The sequence below is a fragment of the Centroberyx gerrardi genome, chromosome 3, assembly GCF_048128805.1.
Source record: "Centroberyx gerrardi isolate f3 chromosome 3, fCenGer3.hap1.cur.20231027, whole genome shotgun sequence".
NCBI classification, from domain to species: domain Eukaryota; kingdom Metazoa; phylum Chordata; class Actinopteri; order Beryciformes; family Berycidae; genus Centroberyx; species Centroberyx gerrardi.
The window spans coordinates 31476307-31504259 of NC_135999.1; the positions used below are offsets into that span (position 1 = coordinate 31476307).

Here is a 27953-nt window from a genome sequence, read left to right on the forward strand (position 1 = left end):
TGTCACACGTCTTTGAAAGACCATTTTGGTGATTCATTTACTTTTCTTTTTTTTTTTTCATTATTGACTAACTGCTATGTGTTACTTGCTGATGTTCTGAAGTGTAAACTTGTGTAACATTTTAAATTACAATCATTTTGTGTAGGCTTAAATTGCTGGGGTCAATTTGACCCCAAACATGAAAAACATTTGTTAATTTTAACATAATAGGAGGGTTAAAAATATGGCATTATACTCTTTTTCAGCCAACAGAGACAGACCTGCAATCCCCTTTTTTTTTTCTTGAGTATGAGAAATGACATTATCCTACCTGTGCTCCAGTGCAGGATCAGCATCATTATTGCTTCTGTTGGAACCATATCCACCTCTTGCTGCAGAGGCCCACTGTCGCACTGATATGCATCTAACCGACACATGACTTAAAACCTCCATATCAGCCTCAGCTTGACGTGTTTTAGCGCAGTTTGCATTTTTATCTTTTATCATTTGTGAAACTGTAGGAAAGTCTCACAGAGGCATCCTGCGATATCTCTCTAATGATGCTGTAAAAGTCTCTACTTGTGCATTGTGGAGATGTTTAATCCTGCTCATTTTATGCAAATTGTAGCCATGTGAATTGTCCGGGAATTAAAATTTGACTCGATTGATTTATTTGATGTAAGTCCTCGCAAAATGGACCTATATCTGCAGTGTACACTGAATGTACAAAATGTTAGGGGCATCTTCCTGATATTGAGTTGCAGCCCCTTTTCCACAATTCACATCTCAACTGTCTCAAATCTTAAAAATCCTTCTGTAACTCGTCTGCTTCTCTTCATCTACATCTCCTCCTTTATGATTGGTATAGATTTAATAAGGGAAATCAATAAGGGATAATGGCTTTTACCTCATCAGTCTATTTCATGAAAATGAAAACTTTTGTCCATTCATTGTATATTTACATGTCACGTGAAATCTACATGTAAAGTGAAATCTAGTCAGTTTTCCAGACAAATGTGATGAAATCTCATTAGAAAGTAGAGTCAATAAAGTCTGATGATATTTAGAGCCTACAAGAAATGTAAAGTGTTAATTATATTTTTTTCCCAGGCTTGCTTTTTCTTACCTTCTTATGCCTTGCTGCTCTATAAAATGTTTTATTGTGTAAATCATTTGATTATTTTGCATGGTTAGGCAATTTTCTGGAACTTTTCTTGATTCTTTCTTGTTGTTTGGTGTCATCTTTTGTGAATTAAAATCCCAGTGCAGATAGAACAAGCATTTGGATCATGCCTAGACAAGGCACTAATTCACTTTTAAACACAAATGTAAATTCAGTGAAGGGTTGAAGATTGATTTTCCTGACCCACTTACGGAAGAAGTTGGAGGATCCTAAAACTTCCAGTGTGATACTGTAAACAGTCAGTCATTCTCCCTCAAGCATGTCATGGATGGAACCCACCAAATGAATGTGCAATACACACTTAGTGTGTATGTATGTGTGTGTGTGTGTGTGTGTGTGTGTGTGTGTGTGTGTGTGTGTGTGTGTTTGTGATCTTTAGCTTTGGAATCTACCAATCTATACCGAAAATGTATGAAAATATGTACTTTCTGTGCACTTTATGCGTTTGTGGTTAAATTTCCCACCTGGTGGTGTAACCCTGTAATGTTTTTCTTCCAACACACAGGCCTCAGGTAGCATGCAAATGTATGTAACTACAATGAACTTTGGGCAATTGGTTAAAATATAGTTGTTGCTTTTCTTGCACTGTTTTTCATCATTGTAATTAACAACTACAAATTCTGGTGCTCCATGCTAACACTTTAGCATACACTATGTTGAGTGATAGTAGACTCCATGCTAACACTTTAGCATACACTATGTTGGGTGTGTTATAGTTATCTTCAACTCAATTTACCCACTTTTTTATTTGCAGGACATAGTTTAAAATCTTTTCTTTTTTTCGGGAATCCTTGTAACGTTTTGGCATGAAAATAGTCAAATTTAAGTATCAGTGACTGCAGTCTAAAAATATCAGTATGGGTACTTTCAAAATCTCATGGAGCCCTAATTGAGATTGTATAAGCAATGACATTGCCTATTATATTTCCTAATTGGATAGGTGAATTGTGCATGTCATTTTCCTGAGTCTCAAACTCTCGGGTACTTACGGTAATATTTCCACAACCGGAAATGAGGCTAAATGTTTGCGGAGCCGAGCTGGACAGAGAAGAAGGCTGCTACCTGGCTACCTAGCTAGCATAGCCGATGTCTCTGTAGCTTGTCAACTTTCCCACCAATTACAGCCGCTAAATTTCCACTGTTGCTGTAATGGTTTGACCAAATTCATCCAATACTCGCTAAGCCTGCACGAGAAGATAAACTGTATATATCAAGACGACGGGCCAGCTAGTACCGAGCTAACTGTTGGCGAGTACAGTTAAGATGTCCAACCGTCTGGCCTTCCAGACCCAGCTGGCCTCCATTATGGAGGTCTTGGCTAACGCAGCGGTGGCGGAGATTTGTAAACTGGTGGACGACGATTATGCGGTGGTGAGTTTACACATGTCTCAGTGCCAGAGGGAGAATAAAGCCCTGAAGAGGAAGCTACATTTGCTGGAATTGAAGATGGCCCGTGGATACGCCGAGAGGAGACTACGGGAGAGCGCCCTGAACAACAGACCCAGGGTGCAGATAAGGGCTAACGACAGACTCCGAGAGTCCTCGCCTTCCACTGGTAAGATAATCATATTTCAGGGGAGTCAATTCACTAAACCATAAGCCATGGCAAATCCTCGCATCTAACATAATTTGTCAGCAAAGCTTCCAAATTCGCCTATATCCACTAAATTCCTCATGACCCACAAGATATGTATTAACGTTAGGTCACCAAACTATCAGCTTAGGGGTTAACATTGGTCCGAGACGCTTCATCTTTGTTATCCATTACAATGAGTTCAACTTTAACATCAAGTTTGGGCTCACGTTAGCCCACTACATTCTCTTCTATGGAAAGACTGCCACTGCACGCCAATTTGTGTTTAGAATTGTAACAAAACAAAAAAAAAGGACTGTTTTGCTGATCGCGAAACGTACAAACCGGTAAAACATAACGGCAGACCTTTAATATCTAGGGGCTAATGCTAAATTCGGCATACATATGATCCACCAAACAACACCCGTTACAGTTTTAACTCTTAAAACGATTCACACTGTTTGATACCACACACCACGGTGTAAGTGCTGTCTAATTTGGTGGAAGACGATTGTGTGAATAACAGGCGAACCAGCTCTAAAAGTTGAAATTTGATTGAAATAAAGAGCTGCTTTCTGGATCGTATGTATGCCGAATTGAAGAGTGGATCATCCCGAATCGTAAAAACGGTCTCGAGTCATATTTTATGAAGTATATCTAGGCTACATTTGCCATAAAGGGAAATGGCCACCTTAAATTGCCAGTTTTTTTAACGGACTTTGGCCAGACTCTCTCCCCATACAAAAGATAACAACATATATGGCTAACTGATTCCCATGTAATAACAAAACAATCTTTAAAAAAGAGTGAAACCAAAATGGTACAGATTTAGCAAGCATTAGATCCACACAGAACCCAGAATATAAAACAAAAACAATGTATCACCCATCTTCATCACAAATCATGGATTATGCCCAGGGTGTCTACAGGTCAAATATATGAAACTGAGTTAGCTCATTTCAAAGCCTTCAGCATTCTTTAACAAAGTTTGTGTGATTGTGGCCATTCAGTCTTAAATACAGTTCCAGAAGTCTTAAAAGTGTGTGTGTTCTCAGAGTGTCGCTTCTCTAGTGAGATATGAAGGGTTTAATTTCAAAACGCTAACACATCCATACCTGAACATGTGTCTGCCAATGCCTCAAAAAGTCACACTGAATCATATTTTCATAGGTCTACTTGTTTTTCCACATTTCATGTTTAATTTTGTGGCAACAGTGATCTTAAATTGATTCTAGCTGGCATCGGAAAGGTTTTAAAAAGCCTTAAGTTTAACTTGCTAAACCCGTAGACACCATGTATGTGTTGTAGCTTGTGCTTCAATACACTGGTGCAATGCTAGGAATTAACAACCCAGTTACAGCCACACCCAGTTACACCTATACAAAAACAGTAGCAGGTATTAGAAATCCATGGGGTTACTGGTTTTGGGATTGGAAATTTCTGTATTGTTGATATTTGTCTATTGGAAATTAGCCTACTTGGTCCATTTGTAATGGAAATCAGTAGGTCCTATTGGTATCTTTTGGAAACCATTAGCAAAGCTGATGGTTCGTAATGGTATCTGTGGTGGATGTCATTAGAATCCCTCTAATGGTTCCTGTGATTAATATTTGAAGCAGAGACAGCCTTGCCTCTGATGTTAGGATAATCATTCATAATTTGAAGGTGTGCACAAATTTGGATCTCCATTATGCATCTACTCCTTGAGTCTCTCCAATACATTTATTTGAAATAGACATATGATAACTGTTGGGTATTTTGTAACTTTTATTTTGCAAAAGAAAATAAACACATTTCAAACAAAACACATCCGAGAACAGTGTTTTTGTATTCCACAACTCAAAAATGTTTTTAAGAGAAAATACTAGGGATGGGATGATATGCTTATCTAACCTTACAAGATTCTATACACGATATGGGGTTCACGATTCACTACAACCAAGATATGATGTAATAAATAAAAGTTCAATGACAAAGTAGGACTGGGCAGAATTATGTTTATTTCTGAGACACAAATCTTTAATGGCATTGGCTTGCTAGAATGTAAACAACAATTTAACAATGTCATTACAAAGTAACAATAATCTAATTTGGATGGAGACCATGTGAAATTGTGATATATTCAGGGATCCCACGGTCACAGAAAACCTGGAAAAGTCAGGAAATTTGGTTTTCAACTGCTGGATAAGTTCATGAAAATCATCTATATGCAACAAGTATTGTAAATGTTATGGAAATTTGTTAAACCTTATTTGCAACTTGTCAGGTGTGCTAATGTTAGCCATAGCTGTTAGTAGGTCTAGTTGTCTTTGTAGGAATAATAACCCAAATAATTTCCACACTGGATCATTCCCAATTGATAGTTGCAGCGAGCCAAAATAATACATGCGACATTTGAATCCGCTACTCAACATAAAAAATGTAACATTTGAACAGGTACATGGGAGATTGGCCATGGAAAGTTAAAAAATGAAAAATTAGGTTAAATAGCATTTCCCCTACAAATGGATACAAACCCCTAATTGGCCAATACGATAGTTGACAGTTTACATACCTGAAGTGTTAGCATGGTGCCTACTTACCATGGCTTCTTTTTTGTTAATCGCTTTTTTTTTTATTTGCATGAAACTATGGGTAGGATTGTTTTTTGTTTGTGGTTTTTAGAAATCACTGTTTCAAAGTTGTTTAAAATATTTAGAAATAATAAGAGAACTGCAATTTGATTGAATGCACTCCTTTCCAACATTATTTTTTTATTTTTCTTATTTTGATACTGTTTTTGAAAGACGACTATTTGTGATTTGTAACATTATCAATTTGGTGTATATTTTCCCATCTCTGCTTCCACTGTATTGACATTGAAAATGCCTGTCCTTTGTAAGTGCTGACCTTGGAAATGTGCAGTGTCAATGTTTATACATAGTCGGTTGTATTTGTTTCTATAGGTGGCGTGTTTGCAAGACAGATGGATGTGGGTTTGTGGCCTGGTGGAGCCGCCACGGGGACCAGCGAGCCACTCCATTCTGACACCATCCAGGATAAGGTAAGTCTACAACAAAAGAGTCGGGGCAATAGTTGAGGGTTGGGGTGGTGGTTGGCTGAAGACGTTTTTTTTTATTGGAAATTAATGGCTGTTGTGTGTAATAGCAAACCTGAAATATCATAGCCCTGGGAACAAGGGCACAGGGATGGGATGAAACTTGCCTCCTGCATGTGGAGCATGTCAGCATAGGAGCCCAAATCCTCTCTGTGTTGAAATTCAGCTTTTGGTGCACATTTACACTAGCGTTGAGTAGTGTTGATATTACCATATCCCAAGATATTTTAAAATCGTCACGGTATATGGTTTTCAGGACCATTATAACATTTAAAGAGTAACTAAACCCCAGACCCAAATCTGTGTAAAGCCTGGCATCTAATGGTAAAAAGCATGCTACTGAAATTGCCATCTGCTATTGGCTGATCTTTGGTGCCTGTCAGGTTTGGGGTTTAGTTCCATTCATCTGTTGAAATATCACATCATGTAGCCACTTCAGACAGACTTTAAGTAGAAACCCCTGGCGTGACTGTAAAACCCTAAAAGAATCCAAAACAGAATTATTTATGCGTCTGTTTTCATTGAGGCCAAAGCCACGTTGAGCACAGGGTCTAACCAGGACACCTGCTAGCCAAAAGCCACATTACGACCAGCGAGGAACACATTCTTTTGAGAGCGTCACATCATTTAAGTAAAGTTGATAGTTCCAACTTTAGCTTACATTACAGCCATAATATCTGCACACCCTGTCCAAAACACTGGTATGTAGCTCCGTTGGCGTGTACTACCTCAAACTATTTCCTTCATGCTATTGCAAACCATGGCTCTGCACTGACATCTTCCTCTCTGCATTTACGTAAGCTGATATGAATGACTAATAACACAATGCAAACTAATTCAGTCAATCTAATTTACCCTTGCATACTAAACAGAAATGGTAGATAGAAATAAAGAAAACATCCACCCGAACAATGTTAAAAACAGCAATTATTTAGTTTTTTCGTGGTGTCTTTTTCTTATTCACGTGGATAACTGGCCTGAGGTAGACAACGTGACGTCACGTTGAGATATTCCAGTGCAGCTACAATGGAGTTTGAACATTTTTCAGCTTACCAAACATTAAGGGCGTGAGTCTTTGGGAATCTCAAGATTCAATTCGATTTTGGTTCTTGGGGTCACGATTGGATGTAAAATTCATTCTCGATTCATCCTGATTATCTACAGTACGCGACTCCATACATGGATTCTAAACTGCCATTTTGAAATGTTTGCCCACTTGACTACAGTAGACAATGGAATACATCCAGATAAAAAAATACATATTACACGTTATAAAAAAAAATCAAACCTTGAGTATACTGAATTTACTTAATAATAAATAATAATATCAACATATACTGCACACTGAAACACCTATCCCCAGGTTTTTAAGAGCATTTGTGTGTATTAAATATAAACACACACACACTCACACAGGCACACACATTGAATTTGCACACTAATTTGCACATTGAAAAATGTGCACCAGCAAAGCAGTTCGTAGCACCACTTAAATCGGTATTGAGGCCAATATATTCATATTTTTATTACGTTATTAATCAATGATCAACTTTGATTTATACAGCAATAAAGCAGCCCGCAAGGAAAAAGGGTTTTGGCTAGAGAATGGATAAATAAATGAATAAATAATAAACGGGCTTATTGGAGCAGTGCATCTTTTACCACATAAAACAATTAACGTGCTTCATTTCTGTATAAATCAAGCGTATAATATTGATTCACATTTTCAAATGGGACAGAAATGGGACAGAAAAAGCCAGGAATACAACTAATATGAAGCAAAGAGGCAGTGCTGGGAAGCTTTTACTGTGAAGCAGCTGCAGGCGCAATGACGTAAACAGAAGTGTTGCGTTTTGCAACACAGCTCCGACAAAGCACTGCAATGGGGGGAAGATCAGAAAACAGTGAGGCTACTATCTGGGGAAAATGAAATTTGCACATTCACCTTGCAGATTATGATTATGTGCCAAAAATGTAACAGGCTATCATAGGAATAGGTAAATATGAGGCTATTGGCATACAGCTGGTGGTGCCATGTCAGACAGGAAGAATGCATAGCACAGATGTAAACATGAACACAATGACATTCCTGTAGCAATTTAATGAATCACATTATTGATATTCATTCAGTGCAAATAAGTGGTTACACATACACCGTTGCAGTTCAGCAGGCCTGCTGCTTGTACAGTTGGATAAAGTAAGAGATGAACATGACACCGTTTGCTTGTTTTTTTTCCCGGTGCGCTCCTCCTTGGCCTCAGCAAAGAGCGGAGCTGTGGGCCACAATGCATCACCAGTAGTATTTAACAGTGGACACGATGTTAAAGGAAATGCTTGCGATACTGTAACTGTTATTGTTTTTAATGACGGTACACCTCAATATTGGTATATTGTTGCATCTCTAGTGTGATGAATTATCCTTTTAAATGCAGGTGATTTCTGTTGACTCTGATAACCATATTCTGAGACTTGCTGATCTCTCCTGCATGTTCCATTGAATCTGTCAGTGTGTGTGCAAGACAGTTTCCATGTATAACTACCCTTTTTCAATGCGAACATTGACCAGTTGTTTTCTTGGACTGCAGCTCTGTATGCAAAACTGCTGACTTGTAAAACAACTTTATGGACAGTGCCTTTTACTGTTCGTCTCTCTGAAGTTAGGAGAATGCCAGAAGACCTCACTTGACCAAACAAAAATGAAAACAAAACATCCTGCATTTTTGTGTTGTTCTGAACTGTTCCATGATCTGAGAAACAAGCTTTGGAGAGTTAGAAGCTTTGGTTAGTTGGGTTTATTTCCTCTCTAAATGTCCAATCTCCATGCAACTGTCAGAGATCCAGCTGGTGCCAAATGAAACTCTATCTTTTACCCTTATGAAGGAACTTAACCCCCAAACGCTCCAGTGCGGCTGCTCAGCGGCGAACAGCAGAAGGTTGTATTTGTAGCAGGGCATTGCTGACTAAGCAAAAAAAAAAAAAATAACCTGCCTTGTTTTCCTGCAGTCGCCAGATGTGCAGCTGGTGGAGCCGGAGCCGATGCTGGTGAAGGAAGAGAAGATGGAGGGAGACATGCCACGAGACGAAGATATAGAGGAAGACGTGCCGCTCATAGGAGAGGATGGTGAGTGAGATATTGCTTTGAGACGCACATAGACCAAATCCCGTTTGGTGTGTATGAATCTAACCTCACACACAAACAAGATTACTAGTTCCATGTGTGAATGCACTGTATGAGAAGCCGAGAGGTATTAAAGGGATAGTTCACCCAAAAATTTAAATTTGTCATTATCTACTCATCCCCATGCCAGTACAAAATTGGATGAGTGTTTTTTCTTCATACAACTTACCAGGAGTTTGCCAGGCTCACTGCTGGAGAAGCTGTCTTCCAAATGATTGCAGCAAATGGGGGCCAGTCCTTTAGGCTTCAAAAAGGGCAAAAATGGCCATAAAGTTAATCCATACAGCTCATGCAGCATAATCCAAGTCTTCTGACGCAGTGCGATTACTCTGAGAGTGGAAAAAAATGAAATTTTACCATTTATGGCAATTGTTTGGAAGACAGCTTCACCGGCAGTGAGCCTGGTGAACTCCTGGTAAGTTGTATGAAGAAAAAACACTTGTCCAATTTTGACTTGGCATGATAAATGATGACTGAATTGAAATTTTTGGGTGAACTATCCCTTTAACATATCTGTCAATGTGAATTTTACTTCATGTCATTGTGTATAAGTGATAGACTCAGATTATATCAGTTTTAAATTGTGCATTTATTCACCAACCCTACCCCATGTGCCCTCTCTGCAGGAGTGGTAGAGTGCGGCCCTCGTGGAGGCGGAGGACCAAGACCCAGCCTTCAGCAGCCGGTCACCCAGTCGGCTTCAGCCCCCCTCCCCCAGCCCCAGGCCACCAGGACCAGGCATCCCGGCGGCAGCGGCGGCAGCAACAGAGGAGTGGAGGTCAGTGGCTCCTCTCCTCTCCTTAAGTCTGAGCTCAATGCCTCTGTCGAGGGCAGAGACTCCCTGCTTCACACCCCCCCTCCTCTAGAACAACAGGAAACAATTGACCGCCACCAGCTTATCGACGATGGCGGCGACGGCTCGCAGTTCGACGTATTTTGCGACGACGACGAAAGCGTTAACTCGTTGGTCGAGGAGTTTTTCGAAGAGGCCTTGGGGGACGAGGCCGAAGGAAAGAGGCCGTCTTGTTCATACTCAATGGCAGCGGCCGATTTCCCGTCAACCTCCTCCAGCGTTAACGGATGGACTCACGCCGGCTTAAGTGACAGTTTCCCCTTGTCCCAGCCCGCCGGCAAAGGTGGCCACCGGAGCAGCCCCAAGGAGAGACTGTTCGTTTGCAGCTACTGCGGCAAAGCTTTCAACCGACCCAAGAAGGTGGAGATCCACCAACGCATCCACACAGGGGAGAGGCCTTTCCGCTGCTCCACGTGCGGGAAGATGTTCTCGGAGGCCGGGAACCTGAAGAAGCACCAGAGGGTTCACACCGGGGAGAAACCGTACAGCTGTGAGCTGTGCGGGAAGGGATTCGCCTGGATAAGGAACCTCAAAATGCACCAGCAGAAAAGCCACCCAGACATTTATATGGAAGAGGAGACCTGGGCACAGAACTGAACTGTGTTGTCGTTAATTTAGGGCGTAGTAATCGAGTTGAGTCATGATTTGTGGATGCTAAAAACTCTTTACTGTCACTGTCTAGACCCAAGTACTTCATAGACTTGCGTTCACTCTAAAGGTAATGACAAATGAGAAACTTTTGAAGCAACGGATAGGGATGCACTCATACTTGTATCGGATATCAGGCTGATGTCAGGGCAAAACAAGGTATCAGTATCTGAGAATTTCTCCAATACTAAATTCAAATACTAACTGACTTTCTGCCTTTTTCATGCATAGTATTTCATATCTATCTGAACCATGATTGAAACTTACGGTTGAAGTCTACATTCAGTAAAATGGGTCAAATTGCTCCTTTGGGATTGGCCAAAGTTTGATACTTTGCTTCGGTATCAGCAGTGGAAAAATGGCTTTCTGCTGAACAGAAATATTAGGAAAAAACACTGTTGGTCTTAATTAATAAAAAGTTCCCCATTTACATTACTTTTAAAAAGTAGCTCATATATTCAGTATTTAAATGGAGAAACTGTTGTAGCTATTTGGAGGCAAGTACTGGTAATACACTGCAGTGACTTAAGCTGTCTTTCATTCTGAATACTTCTGAGCATGCACCTGTTGTGGTTGCTAATTTGTTCTTTTATTTTACTCTCTGTCTGCAATCTCTTATATGGATTTTCAGTTCTGTTGCAACTTTTGGTTAAATTCTGAAGTTGAACCACTTCTTTACCACCACTTACTCTTTTACAGGTTTTACAGTATTACAAGTCACAGAATTTACAACCTAATCATCTAAAGCAGTGGTTTTCAGTTAAGTGCTGTCGTGACCCCAGAGACTGCAGGTTTTTCATTCCAACCAACCACTACAGGAGCTGCTTTCACTGATTAGCACACCTTCAACTGACTTCAACTTAATGAGTGAAATTAGCTGTTGCAGTGTTTGGTTGGAACAAAAACCTGCATATTCTTGGTGAGAATAGTCTAGTAGAGATACAAGCCCAGTTAATGTTAAAGTACAGTGACCTGCGGTACTTTATTGGGGCACTGTGACTGTAACCTGGCAAGCAGGCCTCTTACCCAAGTCTTATTTGTTTAGAAAGCATGCTACATAGCCCTACTAACTTGTTTTTGAGGCAACTGTATTCAGTAGTCCTGCAGAAATTGAAGCACAAAGAGCAAGTTCAGTTTTTAAGGCCATCTGATTCATCATGTCCTGAGAGTCCTTCCTGTTAAGTTGCCCATGTTTTCACTATGGACATATAGGAACAGAAAGTTGCTAGCTTTTATAAGCGGTTAGCAATTGTACTCCATGTAAGGGCTAAAAACCACTTCTCAGAAAAATTAAGTTCAAGCCACATATCAAGAGCCAGAAGTCTTCTCAGACATGCTAAAAAAGCATATTGCTCCAGTATTTTGGTTACTGAGAGATTGTTGTTCATATTTATTAGCATTTTATTAGTAGTTGGTCAGTCAACTAGTCAAGTGGTCAGTCAAGTGGGACTGCAGAGCAAGCTCTTTGTAAAATTACCAACAAGGCCTTCCAAACAGGTTTCTAAATGTTTCACACTACAGTTCACTATGCAGAGGGATTTAAACATGATTTTTCAAATAAATGGAATTTATGCCTCCAGTACCCAAACAACCAAAATGCTGAGGTGAAGTGGCTTTTTGAAGGACTATATAGACTGGGTTATGATAGACTTATTACAAACTTAACTTTCCCCTTAGTGTGACAAGATCTACATAGGGTTAGGGTCAAGTGAAGGTTTCAGAGGAACAGGTTGAGGAATGGGGGCTTAGGAAAAACATAATTGAACAATATTTTTAGATCACAAAAGGGCTATTCCAGCATTACGGATGTGACATTTGGACATGAATTGACAAACAAAATGCATCAGAGAATGTATTATTTGAGGAGAAATTAATCAATTTCTGTATGTTTTCACAGAACCTCACAGGGATAGTGACATTACCTTAAAATTCAGAAATATATTTACATGTTACCGAGACATAGGAAATTATTTGCGTTATGAATGTGACGTGAAATGGACAAGTTTCTGGGAGACGGCATAGTATTTGCAAACTATGAATTTTCAAGTTCAACACCGATTGGTATTGACAATATGAAGGAGGCTTGCATGAATATGAAATATTTTTGCAAATACTTGGCAACCATTTGTTGTGGAAAAGCTACCGTTAAGGATGTGACGCGTCCGAAATAGTCATCTACAAACTATACAACTCCCATAACAGACAATTGTTAATGTGTAATTGTCATTAAGTAATCGAAAACTGAGTTCAGAAGTACTTGACTAACAACCACTCCCCCACCCCCAACCACCTCAGCCTTTACCCCCGTAACAACAAAGTTGTTATGGGGTTGTTGTTAAGTATGGAAGCATCCATATTTTGTAGCGTCCGTAATGTAACATCCATAACGTCAATCAGGCGACCTTTAAAAGCAGCAAAGAGAGACCATAGTAGATCACATAAGGCTTTCATTCAAGTTAGCTTTGAGCAGCAAAGTTGGACACACTTGCAGTTAGTATGTTAGGGTATCATTAACTTTTCTGTAAAAACGGTTGTGAAATGCAGTGACTTGTTTTTGTCACGGTTATAAATTATACTTGTACTATGCACATGACAAAATTGATTTACAGTATAGTCAGTCAAGGCCTTTCCTTCAAGACAGTGCTTAAGAATAACGCTAAGTATGTGGAAAAAGGGTCTATGAGCCAATGGAACAATGAACAATGGAACACAGCTGTTTGAAAAGCAAGTTTTGTACTTGGTGCAGTCTTTATTGCTCAAGGTTAAAATATACAGTATCTTATAAACTAAAATGCATGCATCACAATACTGGCTTCAATGGTCATTTTTAAATTTGATCTTGTCTTTGTAATTTCATTTGAGTATTGTGGTATATGAGCATGTTCATTATTGATACGGATTAGGGGTCAAATTGAGGCTAATATTAATATTCCCATTCCTCTTTATTGGGCAAATTAAATGTAAACACTGCACACTTATGTATGTTGTAGTACACTGAAATTACACAACTATTTGAGTTGAACATAACCACACACACTAGTAAGCAGGCTCAGTTCGATCAGACTTCACTACGGAAAACATCTGCCTTGACATTTGCTGGCACAGCTTAATTGTGCATGCCATTACTGTTGAATAGATGTAGTTTGGTCAAGTGGGACCTCCGTACTTCTCAAAGTTGCAGTCAAATGCTCGCTAGAGCGCCACTTACAGAAGCAGAGTCTTTTAGAAAAGTGAAAAACAAAACTTGATCTCCTGTAGAATAACAGAAGTTACAAGTATTAATATCAGGATTTGCAGAATAAAAAAAAAATTGCGATGTATAAGTGTATCTTTTTTCCCCTGGCCGCCTTCTACAAGCCACAAAAGTAAAAATGGCTGTTGAATGTTGGAATTGTATTACCATAGGAAGAAATTACCCCATTATTTTATGGTAAAAAATTTAAGGACATTTTTTAAGAGTGCATTGTGATAAGTAACTTAAGGGTTTAGTCGATGACCTTTCCCCTTGAGTGTGTACTAGGTTATTTAATATTATGTTCAAATGTTTCACATTTTATGTGTACAATGTTTTCATTTATGGGAATAAAATATGTTCCATAAACCATTAAAAAGTCTTATTTCATGACCATCTTCTGAATTGAAGGTTTTGTTATTTTGAAACTCAAATTGATTTAATTCCAATCTCATTGCTGCTGTACGGGTTAGGGTTCGAGAGGATTAGGGCCACATGTGAAACATTTATTTGAGTTCAAAGTCAGAATTCTGAGAATAAAGTCAGAATTCTTCGAAAATTCTGAGTTCTGCCTTTTTTCTTAGAATTCTGACTTTAATCTCAGAATTCTGACTTTGAACTCTGAACTCAAATAAACTTTTCACCTGTGGCCTTAATCCTCTTCTGTACTGCCATGAGGGAAGATTGATCACATTCTGATTAAAGAGCAGTAAGGAGAGCAGAGTAGACACAACAAGAAGAAATACTTATTTTCAAACTAAAGGCATCCAAAAGTCATGGGCCTGAATCTCCCCCAGACTGAAGAGTGTCGACCCCCAACATGACAAGCAATCACCCATTTGAGTCCTTGTCTAAAAAGGAAGTACCATTCTACAGAATGAAATCTACACTCAATCTCTGTTTACTCACTCCTCTAGACAGTGAGTCACGTATATATAAAGCATAATAGTATTATAACTCATGCAGACAGGATCAAGAGGGTCAGTTACTGTTGACTAGATGTAAAATAGGCAAGATGTATGATACATACAATGTCCCAGATGTGCCGGTTCCAGCATCTCAGACACTGCTGACCTCCCAGGATTTTCTACATTGTATTGTGTAGAGTTTACAGAGAATGGTGTAACAAACAAAACACATCCAGTCAGCTGCAGTCCTGAGGGGGGAAGTATGCAATTAACGGCTCAGTACAACAGTGATGTGCAGAAGGACATCTTAGAACACAAGGTTAAAGCGGACGGGCTACAACAGCAGAAAACCACGGCTTCCACTCCTGTCACCTAGGAACAAGATGATGAGGCTACAAGTGGGCGCATGATCGCCAAAGCTGGATGACTGAATAGTGGAAGAACGGCTGCTGGCCCAACGAATCCTGTTTTCTGTTGTGACATGCTGATGGCCGGGACAGAATTTGGTGTAAAGAGCATGAAGCCATGGGTCCATCCTGCCTGGTGTCAACAGTACAGGCCGCTGGTGGTGGTGTAATGGGCTGGGGAATGGCTTCTTGGCTCGCATTAGGTCAAGTTGTACTAAATTGTTGGAACACCACAGCGTACCTAGACATTGTTGTTGAGCTCGTGCATCCCTCATGGCCACGGTCCACCTTTTTGAAATGGATACAAGGGAACAAGGAGCAAATGGTACAACAAAAACAGTGAGGACAAGTGGCCCGGAAGGCAAATCTGATTATAGATCAGCTCTTCTACTTAAAACCAAATGTTTCTCTTTGACAAAAAGTGCAAGTTACACAAATTTTTTAAAAACACAAAATTACAGCAGTGTTTCCCCTACAATTTAATGGACAGAATGGGATACACCACTCAAAAGCAGCTTACCATTCGCCTTGAATTGTATGTGCATTGGTATCAGTGGATCGGTTCAGAGGGCTTTACACCCTGACAAGAAATATTTCTTCTTCTTTCTTACATTTTCCCTCGCAGCTTTTCCTCAACTGCACTCAATGACTTTTGGAGTCAGTGAAAAGTCAATGAGTGACTTTGCACATTCTGCGTTGTGTCATATCCCGTTGCGTGTGTCTGCGGTGCAGTAATATCCACCGTCTTGTCTTGTCTGTTTGTGTCTGCAGGGTGCAGCCGTGCATAAGGAGGAGGAGCCAGATGTGGTGCTGGTGAAGGTGGAAGAGGTGGAGTCAGTGACAGAAACCCGGAGCCAGACAGGCCTAAGCATACAGGAGGGTGAGTGAGCGGCAGGAGACCGCCATTTTTATGCACATGCTTAATTACAGAAATAGGCCGTGTTCACAGTATTCTTCTACTACCACTGACTTTTCTATCACTACTTTCTCCAGTTTCATTGGGGTGTTTGTTGTTCTTAAACTGTCAGCTTCCCATGTAAGATAAGATTAAACTTAAAAGATCCCTGTGGGGAAATTGGGATGTTTAAATTTCATCTTATCTTACACCATACCGTGAAACTCTTCCTGTTCTTCCTTGTAATTGGTTGGCTCATAAAAAATGACGTTAACGACATGCAAGTTCCTCTTAAAAGTTCAACTTTTCTCAACTGTAGAGCGCACTCTGCCTAAAGAATTGAGCCAAAAGAAGTGAGGCAGTGAGTTTTCCAAAGCGGCCATGTTCCATTTACTTTCATGCAAAAACAGCACTGACAGTTTGATAAAAGCAGCAGCGTCAAAACACGGCCATGCTCAGCTGTTAGAATAATGTCAACACATTCTGTTGGCTGTGTTTCAGTTAGTGATCCACAAATATTGGAATATGTAAAAAATGAGATGTCCCTGTGCTGTACGTGTGTGCAAATATACATATGTGTGCGCACATATATGCATGCATGCATGTATGTATGTTTTAACATTGTGTTTTGGTGAATTTGTGCGTGTATTCTTGCCATGGATTTCATGTAAACAGACTAAATAAAGCAGTTATATGATCACAATGAGCTGAAACTGTAAAGATGTAGTAGACATCATTTTTGTTTAATTAGTAAATGTATAAGACTAACAAGAATAACTAGAAAACTTATGTAACTTTGAAAGTACATGTAAATAGGCAAAATGAGAGAATGACTCAGTTGCTTTATGTCCTCTGGCAGGATTAGTGGAGTCCAGCACAGACGACTACAGAGGAGTGCTGCCATTTGATGAAACCACGCAAAACTCAACCCACCAGCTCTCGGACCTGCAGGAGTCCGGGCGGGGCTTCTCAGAGGTCAGCTATGGCCGTTCTTCGCTGTGGACTAACGGGGGGGATAGTTATTGTCACGACGACAGCCTCCCGGGGCCGTCCTCACACTGCGCCCCCCTCTCGTGGGGCGAAACTGGCAGTTCTGGGAGGGGATTGACCGTCGAGAATTCAGTGTCGTTCGAACAGGCTCCTGTTATCGATCTGTCAGACGAGCCTCGTCCCATTCAGGTTCCGGGTCGCATGCAGCTTTCCGGTCAGAGGCCCGAACAGGTGCTGGGTCACAGTCAGGGTCAGGGGAGCTACGCTGCCGTTAGTAAGCTGAAAAATCCCAGGAAAAAGGTTTGCATCTGTTGGTTCTGCGGGAAAGGGTTCAGCTCCCCGGCGAATTTAGAATCCCACCTCAGGACTCACACAGGCGAGAGGCCCTATGGCTGTAATATCTGTGGGAAGAAATTCTCCCAGTTCTGGAACCTGAAGATCCATCGGAACATCCACACCGGGGAGAGGCCGTACCAGTGCTCGCTTTGCCCCGAGAGGTTCTCTGATCCCAGCAACCTGAAGAAACACCAAAACAGACATCACCCTCAAACATAGAGATGTCGTCAGTAGAGTTGGCACAGTGAGATAAACTTGGTCTGTTTTGCTGTTGTCATTAATTGTCATGGTTTGACACAGAGGTAAATAAGAACCCATAATCAAAAGCTGATAATCTGATTTATCAACTTTTGCCTAATCTTTTAATGTTAAATCCTTATTAAAATGTTCAAGAGACAACAGCAAAAAATGACTAACTCCAGCTCACATGTGATGTGAAGAACAGTGGCTAATTTCTTTGGTATAGTGGCCAAAATGTGACATGGGCAGTAGGCTGCAGCCTACAGGACATTTATTAGAAGATAATAAGTTAATATCTTTTTGAGTTTTAAATCATCAAAGTGATTGTTAACATGCCATCTAATGAACTAGCTCAAAGTAATAGTTAACCCCAAAATGAAAATTCAGTCATTATCCACTCACTCTTGTGGCAGTTGAAACTCCATTAAAGTTGGTTGGACCAGCAAACACACAGCAAGCTAGCCCCGTAGTTTTATCCCAGCCTTTTGTTTTTTTAGCTATTGAAGTTCTTTCTACAGCTCCAAAAAAAACCACATAAAATGTCAAACATCAAATTTCACCAGACAGCTCATGCCAAGTGTTTTGTAGCGTAACGTTTGCACTGTGTGTCCAAAAGTCCAATATTTACCTCATTATCTCCTAGATTTTCCTCACTGACAGTGCTCTGGTAGCATGCCCACCCTGCAGTAGGAAGAAAAAGTCCTCCACCAGAACACAATTTTTTTTGGCTACAAAACACTTGGATTATGTTGCATGAGCTGTGGGGAGAAATTTGATGGACATTTTGTTCTGTTTTTTTGGAGCTGTAAAAAGATGGCTCTATTAACTTCAATAGTGTGAGAGAAGGCTGAGATGGAACTACGGGGGCAAACTCACTGTGTGTTTGGTGGTCCAACCAACTTCAGTGGAATTTCTGCTGACATGGGGGTGAGGGGATAACGACTGAATTTTCATTTTGGAGTGAACTATTCCTTTAACTCATAATCATTTCTCAGAAGGTAACTAAATTACACCAAAATACAACAAATTCTGAATATCTTGGTACTTTCTAAAAGCATTTGAGATCCCAAAATATTGTGCTTATAATTTTTGCAATTTTAGTGATGAGAAATTGGACAGGTGAAATGGAATCAGGTTTCAATACCCAACCAAGCCCTAGATTAGAATTAAACATATATATATATATATATATATATATGTTTAATGTTTAATTATATGTTTAATAATTTCATATTAATTATATATATATATATATATATATATATATATATATAATTAATATGAAATTATTTAAAAATGGTTTCACATATGGGAACCAGCAGATTATTTATTCTACCAGCTATTTGAATAGCCTGAAAAGTGTAAACATGCATTGCAACGGCAGTGAATGAAGAGATCTTTGGCTCTTTTAAACTATTTGAAGGTTGCCATAGATGGATACAAAGAAAGGAAGACATAGGGACAGATTGATAGACAGTGAGATATTGACATCAGGTGTGAGTAAAAATTGCTCCAACTCTTAAGAAAAATGCACATGTGAACCAGCGCTGGGAACAGAAGGGGAACTGTTCAAATCCTGAAGGGAACACTGTATGATAGCCTTTCACTTTCACTTAGGCACAGTTCGGGGAAATTTCCGCTCAATAATATTGTGTGCATTTTAAAATTTGTAATCATGGGGGTGCCCGGTGGCTCACAGCGTGTACCACATAAGGCTCAGTCCTTCCCGCAGCGACCCAGGTTCGAATCCAGCCCGCGGTCATTTGCTGCATGTCCTCCCCTCTCTCTCTCCCATACCTTCCTGTCTCTCTCTCGCACTATCTCTATCAAATAAAGCATAAAATGCCTAAAATAAATCTTAAAAAAAAATAATTTTGTAATCATGTGCTTCCAGTGAGGATTAGAACTAAAATGCAATGAGTTTGTTTTAACGGTACAGGACCTATTTCACATATTTATTCTTTATCGACAACAATAATTCTCTTTTAGAATAATGTGTATTTTTAAAGTGTGAACTGATGTGAAATGTAAGCCACTGTGGTATTTGCGATTGACAGGACCAGACATATGTAACACTAGATGAGCTTTTTCTATTGTGTCACAATTTTGTAAAATTTTGCTTGATGTCCAAGGGTTGCATTGTAAATAATTAAAATGGTGTCTTTTAAAAAACTGAATTTGTGAATTTGTGTTTTTTTTTTTTAGTAGAGGTCATATATTACTACAGTATAGAGGACAGTGAAATGACAAAATTGTGACACAATATTATCATTGAATCTGTAATGCACATATAGTCCTAATTCATGTAGACTAAAGAAGACAGAATAAAAGATGTATCACAATCCTTTTTAAAATGAGCACTAAGCCACATGTAAAGACAAGTCTTAATGCCCCCAAGGAGGATTGGAATTAGATTTTTTTTCTCCAATGGCTATTTCACCATAATAAAATCAGTTTGCTATTGTATTTAAAATAGGCCAATTCAATTCAACATGCTTTATTGGCAGAGTAAATAGTGAATACATTACTAAATAAGACAAAATCAATTCAAGCATGTGCATTCAGATAATAAAATAAACAGATGAATATTACAAATTGGGGGGGAAAAAATACTGGCCAAGCAGGAACAGCATTGAAATAAAATAATACAACCATAAACATAAATAATCGTAAGTGATGGTTAGAATAGATTAGGTAGATTAGATTAGACAAACAGCACACTTCTCCAGATAATGAGATGATAAAGCGAAAGTATAAAGATACACCATCTCAGAAATGGCCGCCCTCCTGGGATTTTCATGCACCGCACTATCTATAGATCTGTCTGCAGGACATCTGTATTATACCCTTCAACATCCATCTAATCAATGCATAGCGACTGACTAATCAATGCCATACATTCCATTTGAGTGCAGTCCTTTAAAATGAAAGATCCAAAAGTCCTCTCTTTTGTATGTCATTGAATATATTTATTGTTGACTATGCATGCAACACTGTAACCCTGACGATGGCTATTGCAGCCGAAAGTTACGGCAATCGTTCTCCAAGAGTAGCAGGACTTTTGCAAGTCACCAACTTCTGGTCTTCATCTATCTCTCTCTCAAGCTCCTCTCTGTTCTTCCCCCTCTCTCCCCTCTCTCTTCCCCTTATCCCCCCCTCGCCTTCCTCTTTACAGTCTGCAGCACCACAGTCAGCCCCGTTGATAACAGAAGACCCCTGCAGTATTGTGTCGGTCCAGTTGAGGGTACCGGACACCAACACACCGGCCAACCCCAGCTCACATCAACAACAACAGAGATCCAGCAACGGCAACCCGCTAAGCTCCGAGTACTCGCTGTTCGAACTCGAGACCTTTTTCACTCGCTGGGCCCCCGATAGCGACTCGGTGTCGCCCCCCGGCGGCCCTTCGTGTTCCTTCGCCGCCGACGACTCGGCAGAGCGCGAGCAGGAAGGAGTCATTATTGTAGAGGCCGAGCCGCAGCCTCCACTCATTCTTCAACCCCCGCAAGGGTCGACTTCTACAACAGCCAGGATGAGTGGAGGAGAGAGCAGCCAGAGTTTCTCTTCTCTGCCTGGGCGGCCCAGAGTTCACACTCAGCCAACTGTTTCACAAGGTAATTCATGGGAAAGTAACTGTAACTGTAAAGTAACTCAATAATTGCTATGTATCCCACACATCTTTGTATTTAAATGAACTTGAACTTGTTTTCCTCTCCTAGTATTATGATACAGTTTGACCCCTCCTTGTTTTTAACTCCTAGTATTATGACACAGTTTGACCCCTCCTTATTTTCCTCTCCTACTATTATAACACAGCTTGACCCCTCCTTGTTTTAACTCCTAGTATTATGAGAGTTTGACCCCTCCTTGTTTTCAACTTCTTGTATTATGACACAGTTTGACATCTCCTTGTTTTCCTCTCCTATTTTTTTGACATAACTGGACCCCTCCTTGTTTTTTGCTCCCAGTATTATGACATAACTTGACCCCTCCTTGTTTTCTGCTCCCAGTATTATTACATGCCTTGACCCCTCCTTGTTTTCTCCTCCTAGCCTTGTCACCAGGCACATCCGCCTCTGTACCTTTGCGGATGCAGGCTCCGTCTTCTCAGATTCCCTGGAGCAGAACGGCAGCCATGATGAGAACTGTGCAGACTCAGTCGCTGCTACAGCAACGTCGTTACGGCAACAGGACATCCCAGCAACAACGTGGCATTCATTCCCCACAAAACACACAATCCACTACTACAGCTGGTGTTAGTAATACTAATAGCGTTGACAGGACGAATATTTCTAGTATCAGTTCAACCTGTAGGACGATGGGCTCCACTGTGGTTCCCCAGTTGGCTTTACCGGTGAGGGGAACGACAACGGCGGTTAAGGGCTTGGCCAACATCGAAGTGGCCATTGCCGCCCAGCAGCGAGCCAGCCTATTGGCTCACCACAACAAAAACCAAGCCGCTGGCCTCGCGCCCGGCGAGCGCCGCAGGAAGAGCTACGTGTGTCGAGCCTGCGGCAAAGCTTTCTCCGGACTGTCCAACCTGGAGGCCCATCAGCGCGTCCACACGGGGGAGAAGCCCTTCCGCTGCGCCACCTGCGGGAAGCGCTTCTCAGAGGCCGGCAACCTGAAGAAGCACCAGAGGGTTCACACCGGGGAGAAGCCGTACAGCTGCGACCACTGCGGCAAGCGCTTCGCCTGGATCTGCAACCTGAGGACGCACCAGCAGTCCGCCACGGGCTGTGGTCCGCAGCCGAGGGGAGGGCCGGGGGTGTCGGGGCTGGATCAGTGAACGTGGCGTTCAGTTGGGGGCGGACAGAGCTGTTAATGCAGTTCCATTTTGTTGAAGCAAACTATTGCGTACACATACGGATTTGCTCTCACTGTGTACCCATTTAGCTTACCATGCTAGACCATCAAGAGTGCTAGGTGGGGGGTGGAGGAGGAGGGGCAGAGGAAAGAAAATGAGCAGGGCTGGAGTGAATGCATTGGGTAAAGGTTGATTTATAGTTTGGCGTTGAAGTGTCTGTCTATGGAGGTGCAAGCATTTGTAGTTCTGCATTGGTGTTTCTGCGCACACTCCAAGAGTAACTAAACCTCACTCAAATTTGTGGTGAAGCCTGACATCTACTGGTGAAAAGTAGGGTACTGAACTGGCAATCTGCTATTTGCTGGTCTTTGGTGCCAGGTGATATCACCTTCTATAGAGTACAACAGGTGGTGACATCACCTGGCACAAAGACCAGCCAATAGCAGATTGCCAGTGCAGTACCCTACTTTTCACCATTAGATGTCAGGCTTCACCGGAGATTTGGGTTTGGGGTTTAGTTCTGACCATGAATTCAGTGACATCTGGCAATCTTAATAATTTGGGGATGAGGCGTGATACAAATGAACATATTTGCGAACCTGCTCTTTGATCTGCTCCCTGTTGTCTTCACTATCGGCGGACATCAACCGGGTACAGGTAGGAGGACATACGAAGCGGGCCAATCACAGTTCTTGCGGTCTTGCGTCGCCCTACGCACAGTTCTGTAAGTTTGACGCAGAACCATAAATCAGCCTTAAGGTGAGGGTCTCAGGTGTGAAGGGAACAGGAGAGGGCAAACCATGACTTCATTTTAATAGTATTTAATTGGAAGGAAAACACCTCAGAGACAAATGTTATTTCTCGAATAATGTTACGGCAGCAATACCAGGTACAAAGCAGTGTTTGGCCATTCATGACTTTCCTCCAGAGGTATGAGTGATAAAAAGTCCAAATGCTCTACTTATATTGCCAGTGCATAGAGATTATACATTTAGCGCTATATAGAGTTTTAGATGCACATTCTACATGGAACCAAAGTATCAGATTGAGAACATATAACATCTATGTTGAGCTTGTTTCAAGCTTAGCGTCTTTGATCAGTCCTTGTATCAAAATCCCTGTGATTAATTTGAGAACAAAAAGAAAATGTCTCCACTATCTGTCTTGTCTTGTCAGGTTCACAGTTTGATTACGGTTGAGGCCTTTAAATGCTTTTATTTTTTTACACAGCAACAATATAACACTATCAGTATGTGTTGACTACATTAGGCCTTAGTCTTATGATGTAGACCTTAATGTTTTTCCTCAGGACACCCTTAACTCACCCTTGATGAACCCTTGTAACAGCATCCACTTTCTGACGGGACGCAACGGGGCTTATGGGAAATGTGGTCTTAATTTGGAGGACCGAATACCACTGATGTGTGATAGAGGCTACCAATCGCTTCTACCATGATCTCAATTGTTTACAGTGATTATACCAAGGTATGACAATTAATTTGACAATGATATATTGATGTTTAAAAATGCCACACATGGCACCTTTAAGCTACTTTTTTTTTGGGGGTGAAATGATCTGAGGCCCTCCCACCCATTTGGGACCCCTAAGAAGGAGCGGCCCAGTTTGGGAACCACTGGTGTAGATGAATATGTACTGTGAACCCGAAAAATCAATGATCTTTGTTTTTTTTATATATATATATACTTATGACTGTACAGTAAATGTATTTTACTAAGCGCAATAAAAACATTTCAATCCTCATCATTGTTCATCAGTTTAGACAAATGACAGATGAAGAGCTGCTGTTGTCATGAAGGGACACAGCAATGTGGATGATGTGTGATGAAAATTGACACCTGGTCACATCATGAATGATGAAAGTATTATACATATTATTATTATTGTATTTAATAATGCTGATATTTGTTTTATTGAAGGATTCAAATACAGCAAGGTCTTCAACCACTTCGGAATAAAGCATAACAATTAGAAATTCCATTACAAAGTAAAAGAGGAATAAGTTTGCAAAAAAGAAATGAACATGAAAAAGTGAAAAGGCAGATCATTGAGCATTAAAAGGTTATAATGGTTTACAGTAGACAGACATTGTTATTGCAGTTGAGTCCATGAATGATGTGAATTCCAGTTTAAATATAAATTGTTTGTATCGTATATCGGAAATACTCTGAAAATGAAAGATGGAATGTAAACAACAGTGAAGCCAGCCCGGCTAGCTCAGTCGGTAGAGCATGAGACTCTTAATCTCAGGGTCGTGGGTTCGAGCCCCACGTTGGGCGCATAACTTTTCACTTATAGACACTCTAAATCACGTGTAGACGCACAGCTAAATCCGACCTGCAGGAGAACAGCCATGTGGTGAAGGTTCCACTTTGCAGGAGAACATGGGGCAGCGACACCCGCTGGCCAGAAACGCCATTACAGTGTGACGGTATTCATGCTGCATTCAGTACTCCTCGTAAACTCTTACTTCCGAGTGCTCTTGGTCACAAATGACAACAAATGGTAGCGTTTTGGTGCAGCAGCAGAATGAAGACTAATGTGCATCATGCATGCAATTGATGTTTTAATTCATTCATTAGCCAAAAGTTGTTTGATACATGCAGGCCTTAGTAACATCTCTGGTAATATTAATAAATTCTAGTCTGAATAGCATTTGCAGCAGTTGTTTCTTCATAACCAAGAGGACAACTTATAATTATGCACATAAATGCGTGACAACTAAAAGGTAAACAAACAGTGAAAATAGAAATATTCAACAATACTAATTATCTACACAGAATGGCAAAGCCCCTAAAAATCACATTTTAGCAATTGGTATCATAAGAAATTCCTACTTTTGTATAGAGATGTCCTAGTTTGTTCTTGATGATGTAACTATGTACATATTCTCCGTCTACTTGGTAAATATGTTCACATATGCAAATATATGAAATCCTGAAATGTATTAACAATAAGAAAAGCGTCTTTGAGTATTTAGAAAAGCGCTATACAAATAAAATGTATTATAATTATTATAATAATAATAATAATAATTATTATTATTATTATTAAAAGCGAGTCTACTGAAAAATTGTAACTATAAATCCCACTCAAATTTACCATTTACACTTTAGAATTTCTGATGGTATGTATTTTTTGTACATTTTGCCCACAACTCTCGGGATATCTCCGAGAGCACGTGAAGGCAACACTCTTTCAGTGGAAGCGGCGTTAAATTCTCGCGCATAAACATCGATTTACACATTCGCTGCACCAAAGATACTGGTTTTCTAAGCGATTATTTGCAGTAACGGAGTTTTTGTTTATTGAAAAAAAGTCAATATTTCGAAAGAGCAGAAAAACTAGCAGAGGATGGTTTCGATCCATCGACCTCTGGGTTATGGGCCCAGCACGCTTCCGCTGCGCCACTCTGCTGTCTGAAAAGCAAAGGATGGAAACGTCATATTTCAACTGTCCATCACTATGTTGTGGCTATCTGTTATATATAACGAATTTCTCTCATATGGCTTGTTCTGCTGTCAAAATAATTGCACTAAGTGTGAAATGTAAAGGCCTACATATAACTAACAGAGCATTGGCCTCGTCGGAATCGTGTAATGTTAGCTTCCCAAACTTTGTCATATGGTCCCACACAAATAGAGTTGTGACCGCGGACCTTCATTTTATAAGATGTTGGAATTACAAGCAACCCCATCAGAGTAGATTTTTGTTGTTAGATATGATTTAGAATATGATTACATAACTGTAATGACGAATGTAACTGTAATGTATAATTACACTATACATTCCCTCACTGTGTTAACTTCTAATGAGTAAAATAATAGCGAAATTAAACGACCACTGGGTTAGGTTATGTACAGGTTAAAGGGGCAATAAGTAAGATTTTCAGTCTGGTACTGATCATGATTTTTTTTGTAATGGGTTGATAGGGTTGTTGATCAGTACCAATGACTCAACAGTTCCTTGACAGGTGCCTCAGGTGTCTCATGAAGTGAAATTAGTGGGTTGGCAAACTAACTTTGGGCTTAACCCAAGTGGTCCAAAAGACTCCAAACCGCCCAGCTCTATTAAGTCAATGGGACAACAGCCCAACTTCTCACTCAAAATTTTAAGTCAGTACATTTTGTCCACAAGAGGTTGTGGTCTCAGTAGCTAATTTCACTTATTTTTATGTCTCTCTTTATGGTGATTTTCAAAATAATTGTGTCATTAATGGAATATAACAGATATAACACAGGGTTGTTTCGGGCTCCAAAACATGTCAACATGGCGGCAACCGTAAACACAATCTCCAGGCTTCAAAATGAGTCTTCAGAAGCCAGTGGGTGATGTCTCTATATCCATCTTTTTTTTACAGTCTATGGCTAATTTTGCATCAATGGAAAGTATTTCCAGTACGCCTTAATGACGGGGAAGTTATAAGCCTATAATAGTAGCAGAAACAGTGTTACGTTATGTTTTTGTATTGCTCATATTTATTCATTATTAACAGTTTGTTAAATACAGAAAATACAAATGTTAGTAATCCATTTCTTTCCCATACTTCCCACTTTTACAGTCTACCTAATGTGTTGAAATTGCCAACTGCATATGTTTACGTAGTCCTCCTTTCACTGTTACGTCAACGATACACACTCAGGGGTCTTTAATTAAGCAGGGAAATGGGGAAGGCGCTGCTTCATTTCAGCCTCTCAGCCTCCGACACTAATGGAGTCTGGCACTCCATAAATTCCTCCGGTCGCTCAATACACACCCACACTAACAGGACAGGACAGGACACGCACGTGTGTGTGTGTGTCTGTTTGTGTGTGTGTGTGTGTGTCTGTTTGTCATGTATGATAATGTGGCAAGAATGAAAAAGAGAGAAAAGAGAAGGAGAGAGAGCAAGAGAGGGAATGAGAGGGAGAGAGAAGAGTGTGTGTGTGTGTGTGTGTCTGTGTGTGTCTGTGTGTGTGTGTGTGAGAGAGAGAGAGACAGAGAGAGAGAGAATGGAGTAATTCTTACTTGTCGCCAATAGATGTTGATAAAGGTCATACATTAAGTCACCCGCACCAGTAGCCCTTTGGAAAATTGCCTCATACGGCAAACTTTATTTCAAACTGATTGAATGATATGAAATGAGAATAATTAAACGCAACTGATGTCACACTATTACATAACAGTTTTCAGAGTTAAACATAGCTTCAAGTTATTCAATTAGAAAGTAATGATTCAACATATTTACATTGTATAGTACATCAATTGCTCTTAAAGGGATTGTGAGGTTTTTACAAAGTGTAGGCCTAACTTATCTGGTTTATCATGAACTAGGAGTCCTTTAAAGCAACATTCCATTTAGTTTTAACATGGGGGTTATTTGGCTCTTGACCGCCATGAAAACCAGAATATAAACTAATCACCAAGATCAGATGCAGCTGGATGAGTTTTAAGACATTTTGCATTTCTGTTCTTGGTTTACACTAAAATTAGTATATAAAAATAAAAGTAGATCCGGTCTCCCAAACAGGAACTATCTCTCCTAAATGGTATCCCTCCACTATGTTCTCTTCTATCAATAAAATGCTATTTGGCAAAATTTTGTTCTAAAACGTTGGACCCACAGTCA

General features: G+C 40.3%; 1 protein-coding gene and 1 non-coding gene across 2 annotated transcripts in view; both read left to right on the top strand.

Annotated features, from left to right (window-relative positions):
* The window catches only part of LOC139925043 (uncharacterized), a 64542-nt gene extending 41814 nt beyond the window's left edge, over positions 1-22728 (top strand). The window contains exons 12-15 of the mRNA XM_078290151.1: positions 10224-10406; positions 17307-17495; positions 20695-21133; positions 21572-22728. Of these exons, the coding sequence (XP_078146277.1) occupies positions 10224-10406; positions 17307-17495; positions 20695-21133; positions 21572-22308 (1548 nt within the window). The 3' untranslated portion in view covers positions 22309-22728. The remainder of the gene's footprint in view (positions 1-10223; positions 10407-17306; positions 17496-20694; positions 21134-21571) is intronic.
* A 1823-nt stretch (positions 22729-24551) lies between these two features.
* trnak-cuu (transfer RNA lysine (anticodon CUU)) lies at positions 24552-24624 on the top strand. The gene has a single exon. It is a non-coding gene; the product is annotated as a tRNA-Lys (tRNA).
* Positions 24625-27953: the final 3329 nt, after the last annotated feature.